The following is a 24,618-nucleotide window of genomic DNA, read 5'->3' as shown; positions in this document are numbered from 1 at the left end:
CACTAAGTTTATTTTAGTAGTGCTGTGTAACCTGGATTTGGCCCATTAAGGTGCAAATGAGCTCTAGACGACTTCAACAGTAGAAACCACAGACGGGCTGAACGAATCGATGACAATGAAACGGCTGGATTAGTTTAACAGCGCCTGAATGGCCGAGCATTGACATGTATGAAGCACATTGTATTAAGGTAAGAGTTCAACGCAAATCAACAATGCTTAGTACTCCAAAATAGCTGCTTCCATGTTGGATTCACATTTTATGACACTTTTTTATTGCATTCATAAATGTTCTGCCTCTTCTCTTCAAATGCAAGCAAACCAGTAATAAATACAAATGTGGAGGTATCCCTAATATCTGCTTGTTCGATTCTAGTGTACCCAAAAATAAGTAAGTAGTACAGTAGTCCGCCTGTGACTCCTCTAACAAGCAGCTCACAGAGCCTGACAGTCCTGTCTCTCCAGACGCTCAAGCAACACTTGAGCACATTTAGTTCAAGCCCACAGTGACACCTGTCGTCTTCTGCCAGAGGTTCTTTTTCAGGAGGACGACTCCATACGGAAACTTACCAGCAGGTGGCGGTAGAGCAAAGTCAATCAGGAGTAAGTATTACTATAGAAAACATTATAGGGTCTTATTTTCACATTTTATATTTCGTGGGTGAAATATATGAAAATTATTCAATTCTAAATCAATTAGGGGAGCAAGATATATTAAAAAGACCATGAAAAGGCAGGAAAATGAATTTATATGTGAGAAATAATGTAAACACGGTTATGCTCTAGGTTATATCTGGGACAAAGGCCAATATCTGGAGTTGCAGAAAATTGGATGTAAGATCTTATGACTACACTGAAAAGGGAACGGACGGTTGACACTACAATGTCAACAATGTGAATCGTTCGAAAAATATACAGTATTGTGATGAGACAAGTGTTTAAATTGAATTCAGGGGGACTGGAACTACACAAGCCAGATGGCTTCTACCCATCAGCTGTTTATTCGGATGTTGTTGATGTCGCAAATGAGATGAGGGTGGTGAAGTTATGTTATGTCCACAAAAAAAAAAAAAAAAAGAGTAAATATGTACATATAATAATGTCTGGAAAATGTCATTCATAGCTGACTGCATTCTTGAGGAATGTTTTTTGGTTTATACCAGATGTAACAGTACCTTTGTTTTCATAGAATGTGGACTACCCTCGTAAAGCATATTAAATGGTTCCTTATGATAAAATGTAGTTTTGTATATGTACTATTACTTTTATGTCAGCAAGTGCGGCATATTATGTGCAGTCACTTGAAATTATTTACGTAAACATATCTGACACATTTGTTGTGTACCTGAGACATGTAGAAAAGGGGCTTTTATTAAATGTAAAATGGAAGGTACAGCACTTTACAATTTAGATTCAAATGTCATATCAATCAAGTTTTCTTATTAACTCATACCCTGTTTGTGATATTAATGAAACTTGAATATATTCATGCAACAAATCATAAATTTGGAAATATTTATCAGTTTATTACAGTTAAAAAGATGTATGTACATACAGAACATCACCAAACATGGTCAATTTTGCTCATTTCTAAGTAGCACTCTTCGGCTAGTTGGATTCACGATAATTGTCGTACAAGGAGGTGGCATTTTGTTATTCACAACTACACACAAAAATCAATTTTTTTCCTCTTTTTTCATTTGCCAAATAATGTTTACTGAACATATTTCATGAAACAGCAGGAGGATGCTTAGTAAAAGAAATCCTTAACAAATTGCTGATCCAAATTCAAGTTCCTGCTGCTAACACGTCTGTCTCTACACTAGTAAAACCTTAGACTAGAATTTGATCTATGATCTGCAATAAAAACTCAAGTCTACATCCACATTTCGAATTAAGACAAAACTGACTAAAACTCAGCTTTTAACATCTGTTCAATCTGTGGATCCAGATTCCTTCATGACATTATAGAAGAACCATGACTTTCTGCATTTATCCATCGAGTCAATCTGTCATAAAGGTTTTGCTTGGCGCACATAAGGCAGTCAAATTAAGGTATGGAGATATTGGATGTGAGTGTTGCAGGTATAGGGATGAGCAGGTAACTTTGTATTAAATGACCATTCTACTAAAATGGTTTGGAAAAACATGTGATCCAAGATCATCAGCTGGAACTATATTGCATGTCAATATGTTTTATCTTTGAAATAAAGAGTATTTCTGATCCAAAAGGCAATTTGAATGTACAAATGTGGCAGAATAGTATTGATTTGATTGCCAAAAGTTGATGACATAATTTCCACTGCTCTTGCAATGTCATAATTCAAATGTGATATAATGTGAGGGGGAAAAATCTGACATTTGCATTGGGAGAGCTTTGACTATGCAGAATAAAATGCAAGTTTTTGGTGGAATTCTGCTTTAATGCCTGAGACATTCACTTGGTAGCATAATGGCACTATTTTCCATTGAACTCTTGCTTTGTTCAAAACTCCTCTATTTCAAATTTTGTCATACCAAGTAAACCATAATTTTACATTACTGTACAGAGTAAAAAGAAAAATAAGACTGAGAGGGACTCAAATTTACACTGTAATGACCAGTTCCTTATCATGAAGAAGTCAGTGGCCATAGACACAATGAATAGACAAACACAAAAAAAAAGACCTTAAGGCTGCTTGTCAATGTAGATTAAGCATGATAAGCATTGCCACACAATGTGTCGATATCATTTGCAATATACAAAAAGGGAGCATTTGCAGATACACCAATAGCCACTAAACCAAAGTCCTTAAAATGTCAGAGTATGAGACAAATCATGTCGTCAACATGCTTGTTTCCTATACAAAGCAATCAGGCAGGAAAAAAGATTAGTTGCATTTTTCAAAAAAAAAAATTGTAAAAGGAGCAAAATGACTGATTATGCAATGATCTTTCTGACCCTAAAATCACACACAATAGAAAAATAAACACCAATTATTCTCCAATCATTTTTGATGCACCAGTATGCAATACATTATCGCTTTGATTCACCCAGTGAGGCCTTTCAACTCAGTGGGCCAGCCTGGGATCTCCACAGCACTTGAAAACTACATTCCACGATCTAGTAAATGCTCTCTAGTCTTGTCTATTTGCCCAGTTCAGTTTCTGCTGCACATCCCATCATGAGACCTGTGCCTTTGGTCACAGGCATTCTCAACCCTTCAAAATGGCACATGGAAAAAACTAAGACAGACTTAATATAGAAATGGGTCACAGCACTCTTGCTGCATACCTAATGCACATCTCACGTTTGAGTACTTGTTGAAGGCAATTTTTACACAATTAACTAAAAGAAATACACAAAAAACAAACTTCCAAAGCTTTTATATAAAACCCAGGAATGCAATGCCTCTGGTGTGTTGTTGAGCATGAACACAGAAAGCCCTTTTTACAATGTTTTTTGTCTTTTGACAGTTCTGTACTGTAACCGCATTAAGCTCAAATGTGCACCTTGTGTGGTGTAACCACTGTGTCCACACAATTTAATCTATGAGAAAACCACTTGGCCTGACATCAAATCAAAAAGGTCAGTGGATTTGTCCCTCGTCAGGTTTTCGAGTGAAGTCTGTCATTGTTGGGAGTAGATTGTTTCCTGCCGCCTGTCCACACTCACCCAAACCCGTCTTGTACAGCATATGTTTCGGTCCACAAAAAGCAGCAACAGGTTCTGCTGGTACACTAGAAGCAGCAGTACCACGTTTCCCCAACCAATCCCCACAACAGGGTGTACTGTAGTGCTCTCATCACTGAGGCCTCGTTTTGTAGGAGGCCTAAACCACAGCCAACTAAAACACAGCATGCTGCTGCAAAATGTTGACTCACACATATCAATACTAAACAGGATTAAATATATAGTTGGGATGCAACACATTTTAAAAAAGAAAAAAAAAAAGTTTGGTTCAATTACCTTTTGTCGGGATTTTTAATATACAGTCACTTGAAATAATACTAACTGAATACATGTTTCATAATTTAGAAAAAGCATACACTCACATGTAAAGTGATTTAGGAGAAATGATCCTGATCTGAATTACAATAAGCATTTTCACTTGCAATAGAGGAAGCAGGATATGGGAATCTTCAAACGTCTCAAAGCCACACAGACCCTTTTTACAGTTCAAAAAAGCAGTTTCTTCGAAGATCGACAGGAAAATCCTTCCTCAAAGAGTTACTAGCATATTCTGAGCCCGCAAGCTGAACAATTATATTTAATTGATACAAATTTACATGATAACCTATTCGAATAACAAACAAAATACTTTAAGAAACATAACGCCCCCATACAAATTAACCAATGAGAGCAGACGGTGTGTTGTTATTAACAGAGGATACCAATGTGTTTAAAAAAAGTGCAAAAGAGCAGCAGCATTGCTAAACAGTGTGGGACAGGACGATGGAAACACATGATTAAATTATACACATAACTAAGATTCATAGGAGACCCTGTTAAAAAAAACTACAGAAAAAAAAGAAACACCTGTCAATGTTTTATTATCAAACCTTGAAGCTCATACACTCATACTCCAGAGAGCCAGATAACCATCTTTTTTAGAACACTTGATATGTTGGTCAATGGTGAATTAAATGACAGCTATGCAACCCAACACTGAAGATAATATCAAACAAGTAAACATAACAAAAATTGCACTCAAGGCGACAATGATGAATTTTATACATATATTAAAAACATCTATCATTTATCCCATCATTTATGTATGTTTGTCTTTTTCAATACCTGTTTGTCACACAAAAGCATTACAGACGGGGGGGTGGGGGGGTCACAGCACCACCTGTTTTTGAAGTCCAACTTGCTTTTTTTATCAAGCATGTATGATTGGCATTTCTCATAAGTGTACACTACTAGCTTAATTTTAACTACCGCTGCTTATTAAAAAGACCTCCAATCAACCTAATTTACAACTGATATCACTTTGATAGATTGATGCAACAGCAAAATGAACATTCGAAAAAAATGGAGACTAAAGTAAAAACAATAATTTATGTCTTTGTATTTCCATGGACAATTGTGTTTAGACAGGAACCACCGGATCAATCTAAACATAGGCACAGTTTAAAAAATAAAGATTTTAAAAAGATAACAACAAAAGAAGTTATAAACATGCCATCATTAGACCATCAATGTAAGTTACCTTGGATGAAGGTGACGTTTAAAAAAAAGGGGCATATCAACTGAAAAACTTGCAAGATGACAAAGTATGGCAGCAGCAGTGGATAAGAAGTTCTAAAGATCTTTTTGTTGGTTTTTGCATACAGTTGTATCCTTGCTCACAAAGATGCTTGTAATTACTGTTAATACATTGGCAATGAGGCCATGGTTAATATAGTATATGCCAGTTTGCGCACGCTCTCTCCCGCTATACATGCACGCACACACACACACGCACACACACACGCACACACGCAGTTATACATTTTCAGTTTGGCAAAGACATGAAACTATTTTCCTCTTGCATGAATTGGAATGACAGATGAGCAGGGGTGGCGGGACCACAATAAACTCCACAGTTACACAGAAGTCAAGTCTCCACAGATTTGTCTTGTTTCTACCCAAGGGTGCTGAGAGAAATATTTCCTTCTTCATCCTCCTTATATTTGCCCCCAACACTGATTGTGAATTGTTTTCTTTACAGTGTATGATACACATCATGGGGGCAGGTAGGCAAGAGGGTACAGAGCAAGTTGAGGGTTTGAAGTAGGACAGGGATTAAGCTGCTCTTGGCTCAGACCATGGCACGATATGGTCCCTGCATCTTCAGGAACTGGATGATGAAGGAAGGCCCCCCTGCAACAATCTGTGGTGGGAGGTGGCTGAGGGGACAGTTTTCGATGCTCATGATGGACAGCTTGCTGCAGAGGGCCAGTTCGAATGGGAGGCTGTGTAGATTGGGGTTGTCATTGAGATACAACTCCTCCAAGTTCTCCAATGTACCTGAGGACAGATGACAGTTTTGGTTACTGTAATTGGGGCAGGTCCTGTGGCTGTTCTGGTAATAAAGTCGCTCCAGTGTTAAACTGCATTGTGCAACAATTCAGTGAGTGTAAACAGCTGAGAGGAAATAGTAATGATTCAATGCTCCACAGCAGAATTTACAATGTGGTTAACCACACTGTACATGTAAACTGCAACAACATATACTTCGGTGTGGATGACCAATCCATAAATTCAGAGGAAATTGTTAAAGAAAAAGGATAAAGACACTGTAACGGTGTCTGTATAGGTCCTCAGTTATCTATGTCATGGTTATCCAGGGCTGTTTAAATCAATCCATTGTAATTGTCTTCCTTAAACATCTCTAAATAAAATGACACCTCATCAAAAAATAAATAATTGTGATTTATGTGACAGTTACTCAGGCAGACTAACGATGTGCTAATATGTGTTTCTCAATGAAAACCTAAACTCCCCCCTCGTCACAGATAGTTCAAATCTGCTCCAGTGGCAATGTACCCACCTTTACATTTTTTCAAATTGAATATCAAGTGTAACTCTTAACCTCAAAGGGAACAGCAATGCCATGTTGGATAAGAATCCCTCAATGGAAGCCCCAGTGGTGGGACACAGAAGTCTGTTAGCAACTTAAATCCCAATGGTAAAGTTTAGCTTTGATCAACAAAACAATGTTAAATTACCAAACTTTAACAATGTCTGGCAAACATGACCAAAATATCATGTATCCTACATTCCAATACATATATTGTACATCCCAGAACCCTGACAATGATTGACATCACGTGGTGGCATACTTATCTCAAAATAGATATTAAATTAATGATGAGACTATGCGATTAGCAGTTTATTACATTCAAATTATATGTAAATAGTGCTTGTTGTTCTTCCTGCTATTAAGAATTTATATGGATATTTTAAATGAATATAAGAAACTTTTTTTTATAAATCACTAAGCACAGATGTACATTAGACAGCTAATTTTTTAAAATCTTTTTTTCCCCATTAAAAAAAAAAAAGTTCCCTTATGCAATTTGCAAGAATACACTATGTCTTCATCTAAACCACCAGTCAAAGCTGGGAGGAGGGGTTTTGTCATTTCGATTTTGAAATGGTGAAATAGAACTAGGAGCACTAGATGGAGCTGCAGAAGTCAGGTATTATTTTTTTTATCATTTTGTGTTTTTTGGGACAGATTACCCGTACATGCTTCAGTGAGGACAGGCTGATTAAATGACAAAGGGTTGAAAAATGTACATGAGAAATTATTTACTACAAGTTCATTTTTAAATGACTGAATGACTGAAAATAGAAATATATTATATTGAGACACTTTAAGAAATGGTGACTTTTGACAGAATTATGCTCCAAAAATTCAAGATACTGTTTTCAGGTAATCAGGTTTTACAAATCCAATTCATTCACAGTGGAACATCACTGGACCACTTAACGTTCTCCTCCATCCATGAAGGACATTTCTTCCAGGATTTAAGCATCATTTTACAGCACTAATTTTTAGCATGCTACTGTACTACCACTTTTCTCCAGTCTAAGGGAACACTTCATTATTGCAGTACAATACCAGTCAATTACACTTCAAGGTTATACTTCTGTTCATTTAGGAATCCAAAATTTCAACTCATTTGGCACAAGTTAAAGTGACACGTATATTCAGAGGCAAAATCAAGACAGCATCCAAAAAGGAATGATTTTGCATGTGAATATCAAATAAATTTGCTTTCTCCTTATGCTTCATGATTGATTCACTTTGCTTATGTCCCTGTTACTAGCCCAACAAGGATGCACAGGTAGCCCAGTTCATCCAGGAGGAACCATATCCATATGTAACCAAAGCAGCCTCTAGAGCAGTGGTTCTTAACCTGGGTTCGATCAAACCCTAGTGGTTCGGTGAGTCATTCTCAGGGGTTCGGTGGAGATGGAGGTCAAGACAAAACACCCCACATGATGTGTCGGGTGTCTATGCCAAACATACACGAATCACTGTGTACGTTTGACACATCGTGTCAATTTGTGATGACACGCCCCCCTTAGCAGGTGATCACGCTACATCGATTAGCCTACCAGTGCTACATGGGATTTTGCACTCTCAGCGGTCGATTTATTCCTGTCGTGATGGTACGTCATCTGATTGCTTTCTTAATATTTTAATTCATAGTAACTACATTGAGCAAAAAAAAGTGGTTGGACGAATATGTGCAACTTGAATTTACATGTACTGTACTGTATAAAGGAACATGATGGGAGTCAGTGTTCTGCATGATTTGCAATGTCAAGTTGAGCAACTCTAGTCTCGCACTGGCAAAAATAAAGGAACACTTCCTTAAGCTGCATGGAAAAGAAAAGAAACAGACTTTTCTGTGAAAATGACGTAAGTGTAGCACTTGCCAAGGTGAAGCCACGCATATCTGAACTGGTCTCTCAATAACAACAGCAGAAATCACACTGATTTGCAGGTAGGCCATTTCATGTGAGTTCATGCACTGTCTTGGTTTTGTTCTTTGAAAAAGGTGACATTAATGCACAATTCATTAACCAGTAAAACATATACTTATGTCTTAAATGTGAAAGAAAAAAAATTTTTTTTAACTTAAGAAGGGTTCGGTGAGTGAGCACATGAAACCGGCAGGGTTCGGTACCTCCAACAAGGTTAAGAACCACTTCTCTAGAGCATGGAGGACATACCAAGAGATCAGCTGTTCCACAAAGCATAGAATGGGTAGTAGAAAGCATCATCAACTATTTACTTCTTTGGATAAGAAGAAATAAAAGGAGCATGACTAGAACCTTACTAGTAGTGTGCATGCTCCTATCAAAATGTCAGAAACAGATTCCATGAGAGTGGCATGAGGATCTGACATCGTCTAGGGGGGTTGTGATCAGAAACCAGTCGCATGATTTGTAACCTCCAGAGAACACCTGAATTGGCAGTTCCAACAGTGGCGTACCTTTCACAATTCAACATTTGCAATGAGCACATAAAACACCTAAGAAAGAGTCTGGAGATGCCATGGTGAACATGATGCTGCCTGTAATACTGCCATCCTGCATGACCACTTTGGTGGTGAGTCAACAACAGTCAAAGGAAACATATCCTTGGAGGGATGCACACAACTATGTCATAGCAAACAGTACTCTGACTGCCGTTAGGTACCGCAATGAAATTCACATAGCAACCGCCGAACCTTACATCTGTTATGGTAGAACATGACTTTGTCCCAGAACTGCACACACTCAAGCATGTGGCCCTAGTGTGTGCAGTGTATACATGACAAAGCCATTGATGACAGTAACTTTTTTTTTTTAGCTCCTATGGGATGTTATGTATGGGGACATCCAGCACTGTCAAGAATTGCCATAGACTACTCAGGAGGTCACTGTTGCAAAAGTCTGGCAGATGTTCCCTTAGGACACCATTGAACCAACTTATCAGGAGCATGACCAGATATTGTTGGGAGTCTATACAGGCCCACGGGGGGCCAATATTGTCATGATAAAATTCAGACAAGTGAGATCATCCTCTGATTTAAAATTTGACTAGATTTTCAGTGATATTGATATCTGGCCTTCAATGGGTCAATGCTTTTGGACCAATGTTTCATCATTTTGTATGTCAAGAAATTACTCAACATATGTAAGCAACGATTTCCAACTTAATTTCTTTAACAAGATCTATTTACCTGGAGGCTCATAGAAAAACTTACCAATCTCCTCCGGAAGGTGTTGAAGTAGGTTCTCCCCCAAACCAAGATGGGTCAGGTTGGTGAGGTGGCCAATCCCTCTGGGTAACGTAGTCAGCTGATTATTTGTCAACACCAACTTCTAATGAGGGAAAGACAAAAAGTTGATATAGAATTCTAAATTTTTAAAGTAAATGGAATTGTGCTTTTCACAACATACTATGTGCACAGCATGTCACGTTACCTGTTACCTTAAAGTAAAAATATTTGTTTTCAGTAAGGAAAGTATTTGGCTCTGAAAATCAGTTTGTTTTATGGACATGACAATTTTAAATATTTTTAATTTAAAAACTGGGTTTACACACAATTTCAAATCAATTGAGGGTGCAAGAACTACAGATGGATGAAAAAACTGTATAAATTGCTTTCCCATAATATAAGCAGAAATTTAGACATAGTTCTCTAACAGCCATTGGGAAAAGACCCTCAAAAATGAGTAAAAATACACTTCTGTAAAACTTACCTGTAAATCTTTAAGATAAGCAATTTCATTAGGTAGACATTCCAACTTGTTTTCCTCCAAATCAAGCTCCCGTAGCTTTCTCAAATTCCCAATGCCATGTGGTAACTTCTTGAGAAGATTATTGGATAATATTAAAACCTGTCGAAACAGTAGAAATCCTCAATCAGAAACAAATTTAAAATGACGATCATACATCTTGACACAAGTTAACTCCCTCCAGACCACCATCTTCAAACAAAACTTCAAACTGAAAGCAGCTCATGTGCCGTTGGTATTTGTTTTTAACTATACTCAAAACTTACTTGTGTTTGTTACACTCATCAATAATCACAAAGTTCATGTCTCCATTATGTGGTACCAGCTTGTCTCTACTTGCCTTTTGGGATATACCGTATTTTCCCGCTATAAAATGCACTTAAATACCTTCAATTTTCTCAAAAATCGATGATGCGCCTTTTAACCCGGTATGTGTACACTGAGTCCCAAAATCTGAAAAAATGTCGGATTTCAGCAAACGCTCCACCTGACTGTCAATGCATACACTGTCAGTGACAAACCAATTACATGACATTACGTAAAGCTACGTACGTGTGCTTACCTCCGCCACGCCTCTGATAGATAAATATACTGTACCACCATCATTTATAAGAGGAGGACACTGCCAAAAAAACAGTTTCCAGCCGGAGACATTGCTAAGGCCAATCAAAAAGGCTGGATGGACAAGGAGAAAATGAGAGAATGGCTGACTTGAGGTGTATGTAAAGAGACAAAATGGTTGTTTTCCACACATCAACCTTTCTGTTGATCTGAGACACCATGCGGGCCCATATCACCACTACTGTGGAAAAACCCAGTGAAGCAAATGAATGTGGAGCTTGCCACCATTCCGGTAGAATTAACAGCAGAGCTCAGATAGATAGATATGTACTTTAATGATCCCAAGGGAAATTCAGGTGACATCTGCTCACAAGAGATACAATAAATACACATAACAGTGACAGAGAAAAATGGCACAGCCAAAAGACGTTGTATAAATTACATAATTTACATACTAACATAATTATAACAACAGAAAAACAGAAGAACCTAAAATAAAAGGAAAGCATAGGGACATGAAAGAAGAAAGAAGTATTTGGTGTCGACGATGTATGATCAGAAACACGTGGATGAACCGAGCTGTAAACTGACACTAAGGACCCCCACAAAGTATCCCACAGTGCGTCCCAGGCCCCCCTCGTCTATCCCTTCTCAGCCAACCTTGATGACCCTGCGGCTTCGGCCCCCCTCCTTCTGAGAGAGTGGTTGTGCCCTCTGATGGCATGAGGCACAAAGGAGGTCCTGCATCTCTCAGTGGAGGAGCTCGGTGACAGCAGTCTGCCACTGAAGGAGCTCCTCTGCTGGGAGAAGGTGGTGTGCAAGGGGTGGGTGGTGTTACCCAGGATCGATCTAAACCTGGACATGGTCCTCCTCTCTAGGACAGTCTGTACAGAGTCCAGATCCTGACCGATCACAGAACCAGCCCTGCGGATGAGCCTGTCAAGTCGGTCAGTGTGCCGCTGGACATTGGTGTAAACAGGGCTTTTGAAGTGAAGTTGCGAGCATCATGGGAGTGATGGGCGAGGTAGTCATTGCCACCTTGTGCTCATCTTGCAAAAAAAAGTGAAAACTGTGTTGCTCTCTGACTCGACCTACTTTAAGAAACCTATGGCTTTTCGAATAGACCAGAAGCGCTCCATTGCATTGCCTTTACTCAACCATCTCACATTGTTGTGCAGTAATAGGTCATTGGCCTTTGCCTCAACAGCTTCCAGAAATCTTCTCAGGAGGCAATGCTGAAAGTATGAGGAAGTTCTAAGAAAGTTGTTCAGTAGCATCACTGTGCTCATTAGTTCTTCAAAATTTTCTGATATAGTGGCACACAGTAGTCTGATGGATGAGACAGTGGTAAGGAATAATATCTGGGTTATCTTCTCTCATCCAGGGCAAAGCCCTCCTTTCTTTTCCCACCATGGCAAGGTAACAATCTGTGGTGACAGAGACCACCTGCTTCAGATCTATGTCCCTCTTTGTCAGCATCTTTTATTGCTGCATACATGTCCTCTCCTCTTGTGTCTGTGTCAAGTGGCGTTATACCCACAACAGATCTCCTTGTCTTTCTGAAGGAACCTGACACACACCAAAAGCTGGGCATTATCAGTAACACATGTAGACTCATCAATGGCCAAAGATTTACATGGTGCTCTCTAAACAGCTGCATCAAGCTGTGTCAGTACATTATCCGTTAATATTTCTGATTTTGTGGTTGCTGTTGAGGCAGACACTAGGATTTCTTCACAGATATTTTTTTAGCACTCCTTCAGCAAATATCCGAACACTAAACACTAAAAGTTGTTTTTATGTTGCCCCAAAATCCACGATACCTTCAGTGAACCTTCGTTTGCACATTGCTGGGCTGTAAACATACGCGTAGTGAGTTAGGTAGATGTGTCAACCTGGGCTTGCAGCTTGGTTACTTTGCCCTCTGCAAAAACTTCAGGGGATAACTTCATTCAAAAGCTCTGTGCTTTTTTTCATAATGGCGCTTCACTTTGCTATTATCAATTAATGCCACGTGTTGGGAGCATATGAGGCACACTGGTTTGGAACTGCTTGACGGAAGAATAAGCATAAATTTCTCAGTCCACTCATTGTTAACCAGCGGTTTTCCTCATTAACCTTCCTTCATTTGGCGCAAGCAACACTGTCCTCACCATGTCTTCTTCCACTCTGCTGTAACGGTAAGCTCACAGTGGAAAAGGCAGCGAGCTGTGGTGCTTCCAGATGTGCTGACCGCGCAGGTAAGCAAGCAATCTTATTGGCTTGACTGAGTGGAACTATTACTGTATTAACTGGAGTAGCAGTGTCCACCATCTACAGCCACGACTGTCAGAAAAAATGCTCCACGAAAACCTATTCCCATGAATTTATCACAGGTCAGTCGCGGGTCGGGCATTTGGTCATTTTATCATTTATCATGGCTCATTTAGCAAAGGCCAGAATGTAGCCGCAAGAGGGCACAAGCCAGTGTCTTATTGTGCCGGTCCCAAGCCCGGATAAATACGGAGGGTTGCGTCAGGAAGGGCATACGGCATAAAACTTTTGCCAAATTCAAGATGCAAATCAAACCTATGACTTCCATACCAGATCGGTCGAGGCCCGGGTCAACAACGACCGCCATCGGCACTGATGACCTACGGGGCGCTGGTGGAAATTGGATTACTGTTGGTCGAAGAAGGAGAGGAGGAAAGTGCGTTCGCACGAAGAAAGAGATTTGGGGCGCCAAGAGTATAGGACTAAGAGTAGGGACGTTGAATGTTGGAACTATGACAAGAAAAGGTAGAGAGTTGGTTGACATGATGCAGAGGAGGAAGGTACACATACTGTGTGTCCAGGAGACCAGGTAGCAAGGCTAGAAGTTTCGGAGCAGGGTTCAAGTTGTTCTATCATGGTGCAGATGGAAAGAGAAATGGAGTAGGAGTTATCTTGAAGGAGGAGTTTGTTAGGAATGTCCTGGAGGTAAAAAGAGTGTCAGATAGAGTGATGAGTCTGAAGCTAGAAATAGAAGGTGTGATGTTCAATGTTGTTGGTGGGTATGCTACACATGTAGGATGTGAGCTGGAGGAGAAGGAGAAATTCTGGTCGGACTTTGATGAATTGATGCAGAGCATGCCTACAAGTGAGAGAGTTGTCATTGGTGCAGACTTCAATGGACATGTTGGTGCAGGTAACACAGGTGATGAGGAAGTGATGGCAGGTTTGGTATCCAGGAGAGGAACGTAGAAGGACAGATGGTAGTTGACTTTGCAAAAAGGATGGAAATGGCTGTAGTGAATATTTTCTTCCAGAAGAGGCAGGAACATAGGATGACCTATAAGAGTGGTGGTAGGAGCACACAGGTAGACTACATTTGTGTAGATGGTGTAACCTGAAGGAGATCAGTGACTGCAAAGTAGTGGTAGGTGAGAGTGTAGCCAAACAGCATAGGATGGTTGCGTGTAGGATGACTCTGGTGGTGAGGAAGATGAATAGGGCAAAGGCAGAGCAGAAGACGAAATGGTGGAAGCTATAAAAGGAAAAGTGTTGCATGACTTTTAGGAAGGAGTTAAGACATGCTCTGGGTGGCAAGGAGGTGCTTCCAGATGACTGGACAACTACAGCTAATGTGATCAGGGAGACAGGTAGGAGAGTACTTGGTGTGTCATCTGGAAGGAAAGTAGATAAGGAAACTTGGTGGTGGAATGAGGAGGTACAGGAGTGTATACAGAGAAAGAGGTTAGCTAAGAGGAAGTGGGACACTCAAAGTCACTTACACTGGATCCATTATTCATTCACACCTCATTCATACTTGGTGGTGGTAAACTACGTACGTAGCCACAGCTGCCCTGGGGCAGACTGACGGAGGCGTGGCTGCCAATCTGCACCTACGGCCCCTCCGACCACCACCGGAACAATCAAACACATTCGCACACCAGCGAGTGCCTCACTGGAGGCAAGGAGGGTAAAGTGTCTTGCCCAAGGACACAACGACAAATGACTCGGGGGGAGCGGGAATCGATCCGCCGATCTCAAATCATTGGACGACCTGCTCTACCACTGAGCCACGGTCGCCCCAAATGAGAAAGAACAAAGACTAAAAGAGGTGACTGTTGTGGACCGGGATGTAGCCAAGATTAGTCAGGATGAAGTGAAGAGGGCACTGAAGAGGATGAAGAGTGGAAAGGCGGTTGGTCCTGATGATATACCTGTAAAGGTTTGGAAGTGTCTAGGAGAGGTGGCAGTAGAGTTTCTGACTGGGTTGTTAAACAGGATCTTAGATAGTGAGAAGATGCCTGAGGAATGGAGAAGTGTGCTGGTGCCCATTTTTAAGAACAAGGGAGATGTGCAGAGTTGTGGCAACTACAGAGGAATAAAGCTAATGAGGCATACAATGAAGTTATGGGAAAGAGTAGTTGAAGCTAGACTAAGAGCAGAAGAGTACTACAGATGCAGTATTTGCTTTGAGGATGTTGATAGAGAAGTACAGAGAAGGCCAGACGGAGCTGCATTGTGTTTTTGTAGATCTGGAGAAAGCTTATGACAGGGAGCCCAGAGAAGAACTGTGGTATTGTATGAGGAAGTCTGGAGTGGCAGAGAAGTATCTGAGAGTCGTGCAGGACATGAATGAGGACTGTAAGACAGTGGTGAGGTGTGCTGTAGGTGTGACAGAGGAGTTCAAGGTGGAGGTGGGGCTGCATCAGGGATCAGCTCTGAGCCCCTTCTTGTTCGCTATGGGTGATGGACAGGCTGACAGATGAGGTTAGACAGGAATCTACATGGACTATGAAGTTTGCAGATGACATTGTGATCTGCAGTGAGAGCAGGGAACAGGTGGAGGAGAAGCTAGAGAGGTGGAGGTTTGTCCTGGAAAGGAGAGGAATGAAGGTTAGCCGCAGTAAGACAGAGTACATGTGTGTGAATGAGAGGGACCCAAGTGGAAGAGTGAAGTTACAGGGAGAACAGATCAAGAAGGTGGAGGATTTTAAGTACTTAGGGTCAACAGTCCAGAGCAATGGAGAGTGAGGAAAAGAGTTGAAGAAGCGTACAGGCAGGATGGAACGGGTGGAGGAGTGTCAGGTGTGACGTGTGATAGAAGAGTTTCAGCTAAAATGAAAGGAAAGGTGTACAAAACTGTGGTCAGACCAGCGATGTTGTTTGGTCTAGAGACAGTGTCACTGAGGAAAAGATAGGAGACAGAGCTGGAGGTAGCAGAGATGACGATGCTGAGGTTCTCTTTGGGAGTGACCAGGAAAGATAGGATCAGGAATGAGTACATCAGAGGGACAGCACATGTTAGAGGTTTTGGAGATAAGGTCAGAGAGGCCAGACTGAAATGGATTGGACATATCCAGAGCAGAGATAGTGAATATATTGGTAGAAGGATGCTGAGATTTGAACTGCCAGGCAGGAGGCCTAGAGGAAGACCAAAGAGGAGGTTTATGGATGTAATGAGGGAGGACATGAAGGTAGTTGGTGTCAAAGAGGGCTAGATGGAGGCAATTGATTCGCTGTGGCGACCCCTGCAGGGAAAAGCCGAAAGGAAAAGAGTTAAAAGGCCAGTGCTAACGGTAGGTCTGCCTCTGACCGTCAATAACTCCGTCCTCCTCCTCTTCCTTCACTCTAAAGAACGTACACACACAGGAACTATACACATGTAGGTATAGTGAGAGGTAAAACAGTGGGTAGCTATGTCGTGTTGCGCCTTATGAGCAACTTGTAAGGGACAGGTGCCTTGCTTTAGAAGAACCCTGGCAGCACTCAGGAGGTGAACTGGCACCTCTCCACCACCAGTTAACTTGCGTTTTTATGTTCCAGCGGGTCTCAAGCTGGCCACCCGCTGGTCCCCACTCCAAGACCTTATGGCGTGAGCTACGACTAGCTATGAGCTACGTCATTTAAATAACAATTGTAGATTGAAATTTAATAAATGACTTGCAATAAATTACATTATTACTGCACTGATATGTTTAAATGCTTGTGTATTGCTTACCTCCAAACAGACTAAGCCACAGACATCTTCTGGGATCTTCGTTAGCTGATTAGTGGCAAGGTTGAGCTCGACCATGCTAGTCCATGTACCAAAGTCCAATGGCAAGGATGTTAACTGGTTGTCCTGAAGAACAAAATATCAGCCTTATTAGCAAGATAGGTGGTTTTAAAAGTCAACACAAGAAGTCTAGGTAGACTGGTGTACTTTGCCGAGTACTTCACAAGGAACCAGGATAAAATATCAAAAGCAGATTGAAATTAAAACTACGTGCCATATGAACATGTTTGTTTGTTTTTTTAAAGTTTTTTAATGTTGGGAAATACCTATAAAAGCAATATTTTATTACATGACTACTACTTCATCTTATTACAATGAATTCACACCTGACATTCAACAGGTTTAAAAAAATGTGTAGCTTATTTAAAATACTGAGACGCTTCATTTAACCATGTTGTTTATATACGATTACCAATACTTAAACAATTACAGTACCACATTGGATATTATTTTTTAATATAACCAATGGTTTACAATCTCAGATTTACATTTCTCACAAGATTTAAAATTCTATATGACATTATTATTTCATGAAAAAGAAAAGCTCAGGTATTGAGAAAATATTCAAATTAATCTGTTGTGTTCTCTTAAGTGGAAATGCTGTCATGTCACATCAGTAAAAAATAGGCAAGTTAGAAAAAAGAAAAGATAAAGAAAAAAAACTACATTCCAAGTTCAGTTTTGTAGCTTGGTGCATACTTGTCAAGGTTTGCTAATGCCACATTAAATATAAGAGTCAGACTTGCTGTGAACACATTGGTTTCATACTACATGAAAGTCAAAATGGTCAATGAAACACAGTTTTTAACATCTTGTCATTATTTGGAGACACTTGATATAAAAATACACACCAGATATAATTACTTAAAAATTCATGTTGACAATTCCCACATATTTAGAAATTGGAGTGAACGATTTCATTACCTTCATGTTAAGCTTGCTTAACACTTTGGCCCTAGAGAAGATACCAAATGGGATCTTGTTGATGCGGTTGTGCTCCATGTTTAAGGAGTATATGGTGGAGAACTGGGATGGTCCCCCTACAGGGTATGACTGGAAGCAGTTCCTTGCGAGTGTTAGGCTGGTCAGGTTGACTAAACTTGACAGCAGGCCCTGGTTAAGGACAGAATCAGAGACATAACAGAAAAAAATATTAGGACAGGGCTATTAGTATGATTTAAAGGAAACAGACTGTTAAGGTTAGGGCTACGTTGACAGATGACGTATAATTTTAGTCAACATTCAAGTTAAAGTATGGCTAAAACTATATATAAAAAGCCATATCAAGAACCTTATTATTTGGGACACATCTTTAGGGACAATACAAAGCTTGGGTGAAATGTTTACAAAAATTTCTGTCCAACAGTTGTGGAAATGTGAAGACTGTACTCCATCTCAAATATTCATGGGCAACATACAGTATATACACCTCTTTTGGCAAGGGCACATGGAGAAGAACAACATATAAAATATATTTCAAAACTAATATATTTGATTGACATGGCACACATATTGCTAGAGCAATGGTCACAGCGATTGAAATGGAAGGGTGCCCCCTCTCTACATGCAAATGCTAAGTCATGCAACCAGACTTTTCTCCAGGATTTACACAGTGCTAAAACAAAGTAGGTAGCCATGGCTAAGCAGGAGTACAGTATATCACAAAGATCTCAAATTCAACTTACATTGCTCCCATTTTTCATGAGATGGACTTACAAGATCTATAATTCATTCCAGATACACAATATTACCATTTCTCTCAAACATTGTTCACAAATCTGTCTGAACGTGTGATGGTGAAAACTTCTGCTTTGCTGAGATAATCCATCCCACCTCACAGGTGTGCCACATCAAGATGCTGATCTGACATCATGATTAGTGCACTTATAGTGTAGCTTATACTGCCCACAATATTATTTTTTGCTTTATTGGGGGTCTTGGGACTCAGAACCAGTCAGTATATCTGGTGTGACCACCATTTGCCTCATGCAGTGCAACACATCTTCACATAGAGTTTATTAGATTGTCAACTGTGGCCTGTGGAATGTTGGTCCACTCCTCCTCAATGGCTGTGCGAAGTTGCTGGATATTAGTGGGAACTGGTACACGCTGTCGTATACGCCGGTCAAGCACATCCCAAAGATGCTCAATGGGTGACATGTTCGGTGAGTATGCTGTCTCACACAATCTTGGAGGTGAACCTGCTGGATGTGGATGTCCTGGGCTGGTGTGGTTACATGTGGTATGCAGTTGTGAGGCTGGTTGGATGTACTGCCATATTCTCGGAAACGCCTTTGGAGACAGCTTATGGTGGAGAAATGAACATTCAATGCCCGAGCAACAGATCTTGTTGACATTCCTGCTGTCAGCATGCCAATTGCATGCTCCGTCAATGCTTGTGGCATCTGTGGCATTTTGCTGTGAGACAAAACTGCACATTTCAGAGTGGCCTTTTATTGTGGGCAGTACCTGTATAAGGTACACCTGTGCACTAATCATGATGTCAGATCAGCATCTTGATGTGGCACACCTGTGAGGTGGGATGGATTATCTCAGCAAAGCAGAAGTGCTCACTATCACAAATTTAGACAGATTTGTGAACAATGTTTGAGAGAAATGGTAATATTGTGTATCTGGAATGAATTATAGATCTTTAAGTCCATCTCATGAAAAATGGGAGCAAAAACAAAAGTGTTGCGTTTATATTTTTGTTGAGTGTACAACTCAACTTTGGTACTACTTACCTCTGGCAACACTGAAATGTTGTTATTCTCAAGGTTTAGCTCCTCTAGTTCCCGACATTTGGCTAATGATCTAGGAATGGCTGACAATCTGTTGTACCGCAACCCTAAGCGATTTATGCTGGCCAGATTACCTAGAACAATCAAAAACAAGAGTTATGTGAAGATGACATACTTCTCCTCTAACATCAACAAAACATTGCACAACAAATGCACAGGTATACAACATAACCTTCATTTACTTTGGCCGTGATTTGTGTTGTATATTTAAGGCTGTAAAATCAAGAATAAATAACCACCCTTCAGAATCACGTAAAATAAAATGGTGTCATCGAAATTGCCATATCAAAAGTCAAAACTAAATTAATATGGTTAATGTGTTTGGGAACAAAAGGATGTATTTATGACTTAATTTTTTCCACAGAAACAACAAAATATAAAAAAGGTTACAAAATAAAAAAATTAAAATTGTGTAAAGCAGATTCTGTGTGCGTGTGCGTGCGCATACAGAATAAATTACAGCATCACTTAAACACTACACCACAACCACATTGATTAGGCGCTTAAGTTTTTTTTCAGGGAAGACATACTGAATAATGTCAATAAGCATCGTGCTTTGAAAAGTTGTGCAATGCAAAGCATACTGACTCTAGCCATAAATCTTGACTTCATTTTGATTAAAAAATAAAAAATAAACATCAGCTCAATTTGTTTTATTTGATTTTGTTTTGTAGGTTAAAGAGGTTTATATTATTATATTATATTAATTGAGCTATTATTGCATCCCTCTTCAAAGCGGTGATATACTGCCATAGTGTTTGTCCGTTCCCTTGTCGCCATAATATCCTTGCAACTGTTGCAGATAGAAAGATGAGAAAAAAGCACATTACTCGGGTGGCAAAGGGGATGAAAGTGAGATGAAGACCTTGACCTTGAGAAAAGTAAGTCACGTTCAAATTTCAACTTTTGTACACTCAGGAACCGGATAAGATAGAAAGACAAAGGAGGCCAGTGTGAGTAATACCATAGATCAAAGCTAGTGCTTTGATTTATGCTGTCACACTGGCCTCCTTTGTCTATCTTATCCAAAGCTAGTGCTTTGATCTATGGTCTTACTCACACTGGACTTCTCCATATGCACTAGGCAGGTACTACTTTCAGGGTACCCTGACCTACCCTGAAAGCAGGTCAGGGTAAGTTGCGGGATGTTGCAGTCTCTGGCTGCCTTGGTTTTAGTTTATAAATTTTATTTAAGTTTATTTTTTCGTATTAAATGGCTCAATTAGTTGGCTGAAAAATCTTAAGGTTACATATGAATTTAATTTTGATGAATTTAAAGAAACTTGGTGCACTTCAAATCTTTTATTATTCAGACTAAAAAACAAGGTTAATATTTTTGTTGTTGTTGTAATTGGATCTACATTTTCTACGTTTTCCTTAAACTGTCAGTAAGGATAAAATGTTATGCAGACCTGTACTTAAAATACAGTACTGTAAATCTTACAGAAAAACACTTTTTTATTTGTGGTGGATGGTGGGGTACACAAAAAAAAAAATTCTGCCTAGGGCAGCAATAAAGAAAACACTTGAGAAGCACTGGTGTAAAGGCACAACTACCCATCATAATTACAATAGGTGTTAAGTTTGGTGGCATTAGCGTTTACAGTATACTTTTGAAAAGATGGATGGACTACATCCCCTCAGCATTTTGATGTTAGGGAAAGTATCCCAGGTTAAATTTTTGACAACATTAATCAAACTAAGTTACAGCCACAAACTTGGAAGACAAAGTAAAGAATACAGTAAATATTAAAAAGTATCAATCTTGTTTTTTTGGTCAAAAATTCATCTAAATTACCGATAGTCTCTGGGAGGTCCAAGAGCTCATTGTGCTGCAAGTCGAGGTTGGTTATCTGTGTGCAAGTCCCAATCTCCTTAGGTAGGTGTTCCAATTGGTTATGAGCAACATCCAGAGTAATGAGGCTGCATAGCTCCCCTGCAAAAATTGAAATTAGTTAATAAAATATGAAATTGTTTTAATCCAAACTCTGCTCAACTGAAGACATCAATACCAAAACATCAACATCTATCCAATGATATTTAACCTGAATGGCATTGGTTTTCATCTAAGGACATCTTGCTACAATACAGTATATATCCAGAAAGTTTGTTCATATTATGATTGTAAAATCATTCACTCCTTCAGTAATTTGTATTTCTTCTTCCAGCTGGAGTGGAAGAAGAGTGCCAATGATCATCTACACTACAGTATGACAAAGTACCGGTATAAATGCAGTTGGTATTCTCGATAACATGTTTTCGATTATTGTGTTTTCAGATTAGTTTGTGCACGGTAAACTTTTGCTCCTCGTAATTTATTAAGGGAAAGAAAAAGAAGACACTTCAAGGAAGTCTAAACCACTTCTTAAATGCACCAAACAAAAAAAGCCAGTCACCTTCTGATGTTGAAGATTCATTGCCATCTAAGTCTGCGATGTAAACCACAAACTTGAATGTAGGCATTGGTAAATTTAAACTGGTTTTATACTACTGCAAAATAATATGAATTTCTGTATTCTGTTTCATAACCTTAAAGAACCTTTTATTATTCATAAATACAATGTCTGCAATGTATGGAAAACATCACCAAACTTTATTCATAAATTTAAAAAAAATAAAAAATTGTTGAATCGATCCACTGGACGATTCAACAGCTTTTGGATAACCTTGACCTGGATGACTGAGAACCTACACAGACATCTTGAACACAGAATGTGGCTTTTTGTGGCTTAATTCTTTTTCACTGAGCCACATTGGCTTAATCATACTACATCCTAGTGCAAGCCCAGATATGGTATGGTTATATTAGGTTTAGCCTGGAGACAAGTTGATTTAACATATTTTCAACTTGTGTCGTGTCTCCTTAAACCAACTAACAAAGTAGGGTGACGTATACCTGTATAAGACTATTATACTGGTCAGGATAAGATGTGCACACATGGTGACCTGCCACTACTAGGCCACTACTAATTTAGCCCAGTACTTCACACAATTTTTCTCAGTCACTAAACAAAATGTTTTTTCAAATAAACTTTCCGCTTACCAATCTCTGCAGGCAGCTGTTTTATCTTGTTTTCACGAATGCTAAGCATAGTGAGCTTGGAAAGGTTCCTGATATCCTTCTCCACAGTTGTGATACGGTTGAAGCGCAGGTACAGCGTGGTCAACGATGTCAGCTGGTAGACAACGGCTGGTATCTCTCTCAGTTTGTTGTGCCGAAGATCAAGCATTTTAAGCTTTTTAAGGGAATCTAGCGAATCAGGCAAACTGGTCAAAGAGTTCTCACTCAGGGCTAAAGTAACCAGGCCAGACAGGCAACCCAATTCAGTTGGCAGGCTCTGCAGCTTGTTGCTGTATAAATAGAGTTCAGCCAGCTGTGTCAACTCCTTAATGGAGGTGGGGAGCATGTGAATCGACCTTTTCGATAAATCTAGTCTCATTGAGCTCTCCTCCCTGCACTTGTTAAGCTCTTTGATCACCTCTGCATTGCTGGACTTTTTGCGCATACCTGGCGCAGGGTTTGGCCGCTTTATCGTATTGTCAACAGAGAAGGCAACACCTGGTGTCGAGCTGCTGGTGTCCTTCTTTCCTTCTTTGGCATCCTTCCCTTTGGTCTTTGCTTCTTTGCCACCATCTTTGACTAAGCTGGCTAGCGCCTTGGCTTCCTTTTCCCTTTCTTTCCCCACTGGACCACCTTTGGGGTCCTTTTCTTTCAAATCTTTTTCTTTGCCTAAAGTACTACTCATGTCGATGTTATCGAGCCTACTGCAGAGTTGCTCATGGGAGTCTCTCTTTTTGCGTTACTTATTTGAGAAAAAAGAGACACAGACAGCCAAGAAGGCTTTTAATGACAACATCCCTGTGTAGGCCCATATATGATTAGTCCTTCATAAAGGTTTTTGTATGTACTGTTTTCTGGATACTTCCACTATGAGGCTCCTATGTCAAAATTCTGTGAGAAAAATATCGTCTGAATAAGTTGGATGTTTGCACCATTGGGAAACATGCTTTGAAAAAAATAGAATCCTAGGAACTTAAAAAAAATTTTTTTCAGGTGGCCGCATTCATCAAGGTTTATAATCCCTTAAAATTCTGTTGGAGGAAAAGAAAAAACACACATTAGTCATATGTAAAACTTAATACTTTCACAACATTCTGACTTTCAAAAACTGAGTGGTCTACCTCAACACACTGCCTCTTTTGGAAATAAATGAAGGCCGTAAAAATTACAAAAATTTCCTGCTACATAGTGAGAAATAAACATGTACTTAAAAAAAAAAAATCAAAACAAGAATGTTAAAAAGCAGCAAAAAAAAAAAAAAATCCCCAAGGATCAATACATCTAATCTGTATTTTTTTCTTTCCTTCCTTCCTTCCTTCTACACACACACACACACACACACACACACACACACACACACACACACACACACACACACACACACACACACACACACACACACACACACACACACACACAAACTTGTTTTTCCATTCTAACATGTTCCCATATTAAGAAAATGAGGTGGACACAAACCAGCTGAAATCAGGTACTGCCTGCCCTACACTATATCAAACCCCTTTCAAAATGTATAATTGTCCATAACTTTTTTTTTAAATATTTAAGATATGTTAAAACAACCCTAATAATCCACCACCAATAAATATATTTTACAAAAAGGTATAAAAAGATACATTAATTTGTTCAATAATTGCAGCGGCTCAATGATAGAGCGGGTCGTCCAATGATCACAAGATCAGCGGTTTGATTCCCACTCCCGCCCAGCCACCCAGAGTGTGAGCTGCCAGTGGGAGGTGTCAGTTCATCTCCTGAGCACTGCCAAGGCGCCCTTGAGCAACGCGCCATCCCCCTTTTGGAAGTTGTTCATTTGGGTGCACCAGGAGGGAGCTGCCTGCCATTCTACCTCCTACTGCATGCCTATAGGCCCCTTGTGTGTGTGTGTGTG

General features: G+C 39.7%; 1 protein-coding gene across 2 annotated transcripts in view; it reads right to left on the bottom strand.

Moving 5' to 3' along the window:
- Positions 1 to 1,498: 1,498 nt before the first annotated feature.
- shoc2 (SHOC2 leucine rich repeat scaffold protein) overlaps positions 1,499 to 24,618 on the bottom strand; it is a 35,691-nt gene continuing 12,571 nt past the window's right edge. For both annotated transcript variants that reach the window (XM_068320672.1, XM_068320673.1), the window contains 8 exons: positions 22,695 to 23,743; positions 21,450 to 21,587; positions 19,595 to 19,725; positions 17,775 to 17,963; positions 16,794 to 16,916; positions 10,229 to 10,366; positions 9,730 to 9,847; positions 1,499 to 5,989 (listed from right to left, as the gene is read on the bottom strand). In XM_068320672.1, the coding sequence (XP_068176773.1) occupies positions 5,781 to 5,989; positions 9,730 to 9,847; positions 10,229 to 10,366; positions 16,794 to 16,916; positions 17,775 to 17,963; positions 19,595 to 19,725; positions 21,450 to 21,587; positions 22,695 to 23,397 (1,749 nt within the window). In that variant the 5' untranslated portion in view covers positions 23,398 to 23,743 and the 3' untranslated portion in view covers positions 1,499 to 5,780. The remainder of the gene's footprint in view (positions 5,990 to 9,729; positions 9,848 to 10,228; positions 10,367 to 16,793; positions 16,917 to 17,774; positions 17,964 to 19,594; positions 19,726 to 21,449; positions 21,588 to 22,694; positions 23,744 to 24,618) is intronic.

This window comes from Antennarius striatus, chromosome 8 (assembly GCF_040054535.1).
Source record: "Antennarius striatus isolate MH-2024 chromosome 8, ASM4005453v1, whole genome shotgun sequence".
Taxonomy (NCBI): Eukaryota; Metazoa; Chordata; class Actinopteri; order Lophiiformes; family Antennariidae; genus Antennarius; species Antennarius striatus.
Note: the sequence above shows the minus strand (reverse complement) of the source record. Positions and strands in the feature narration are given on the sequence as shown.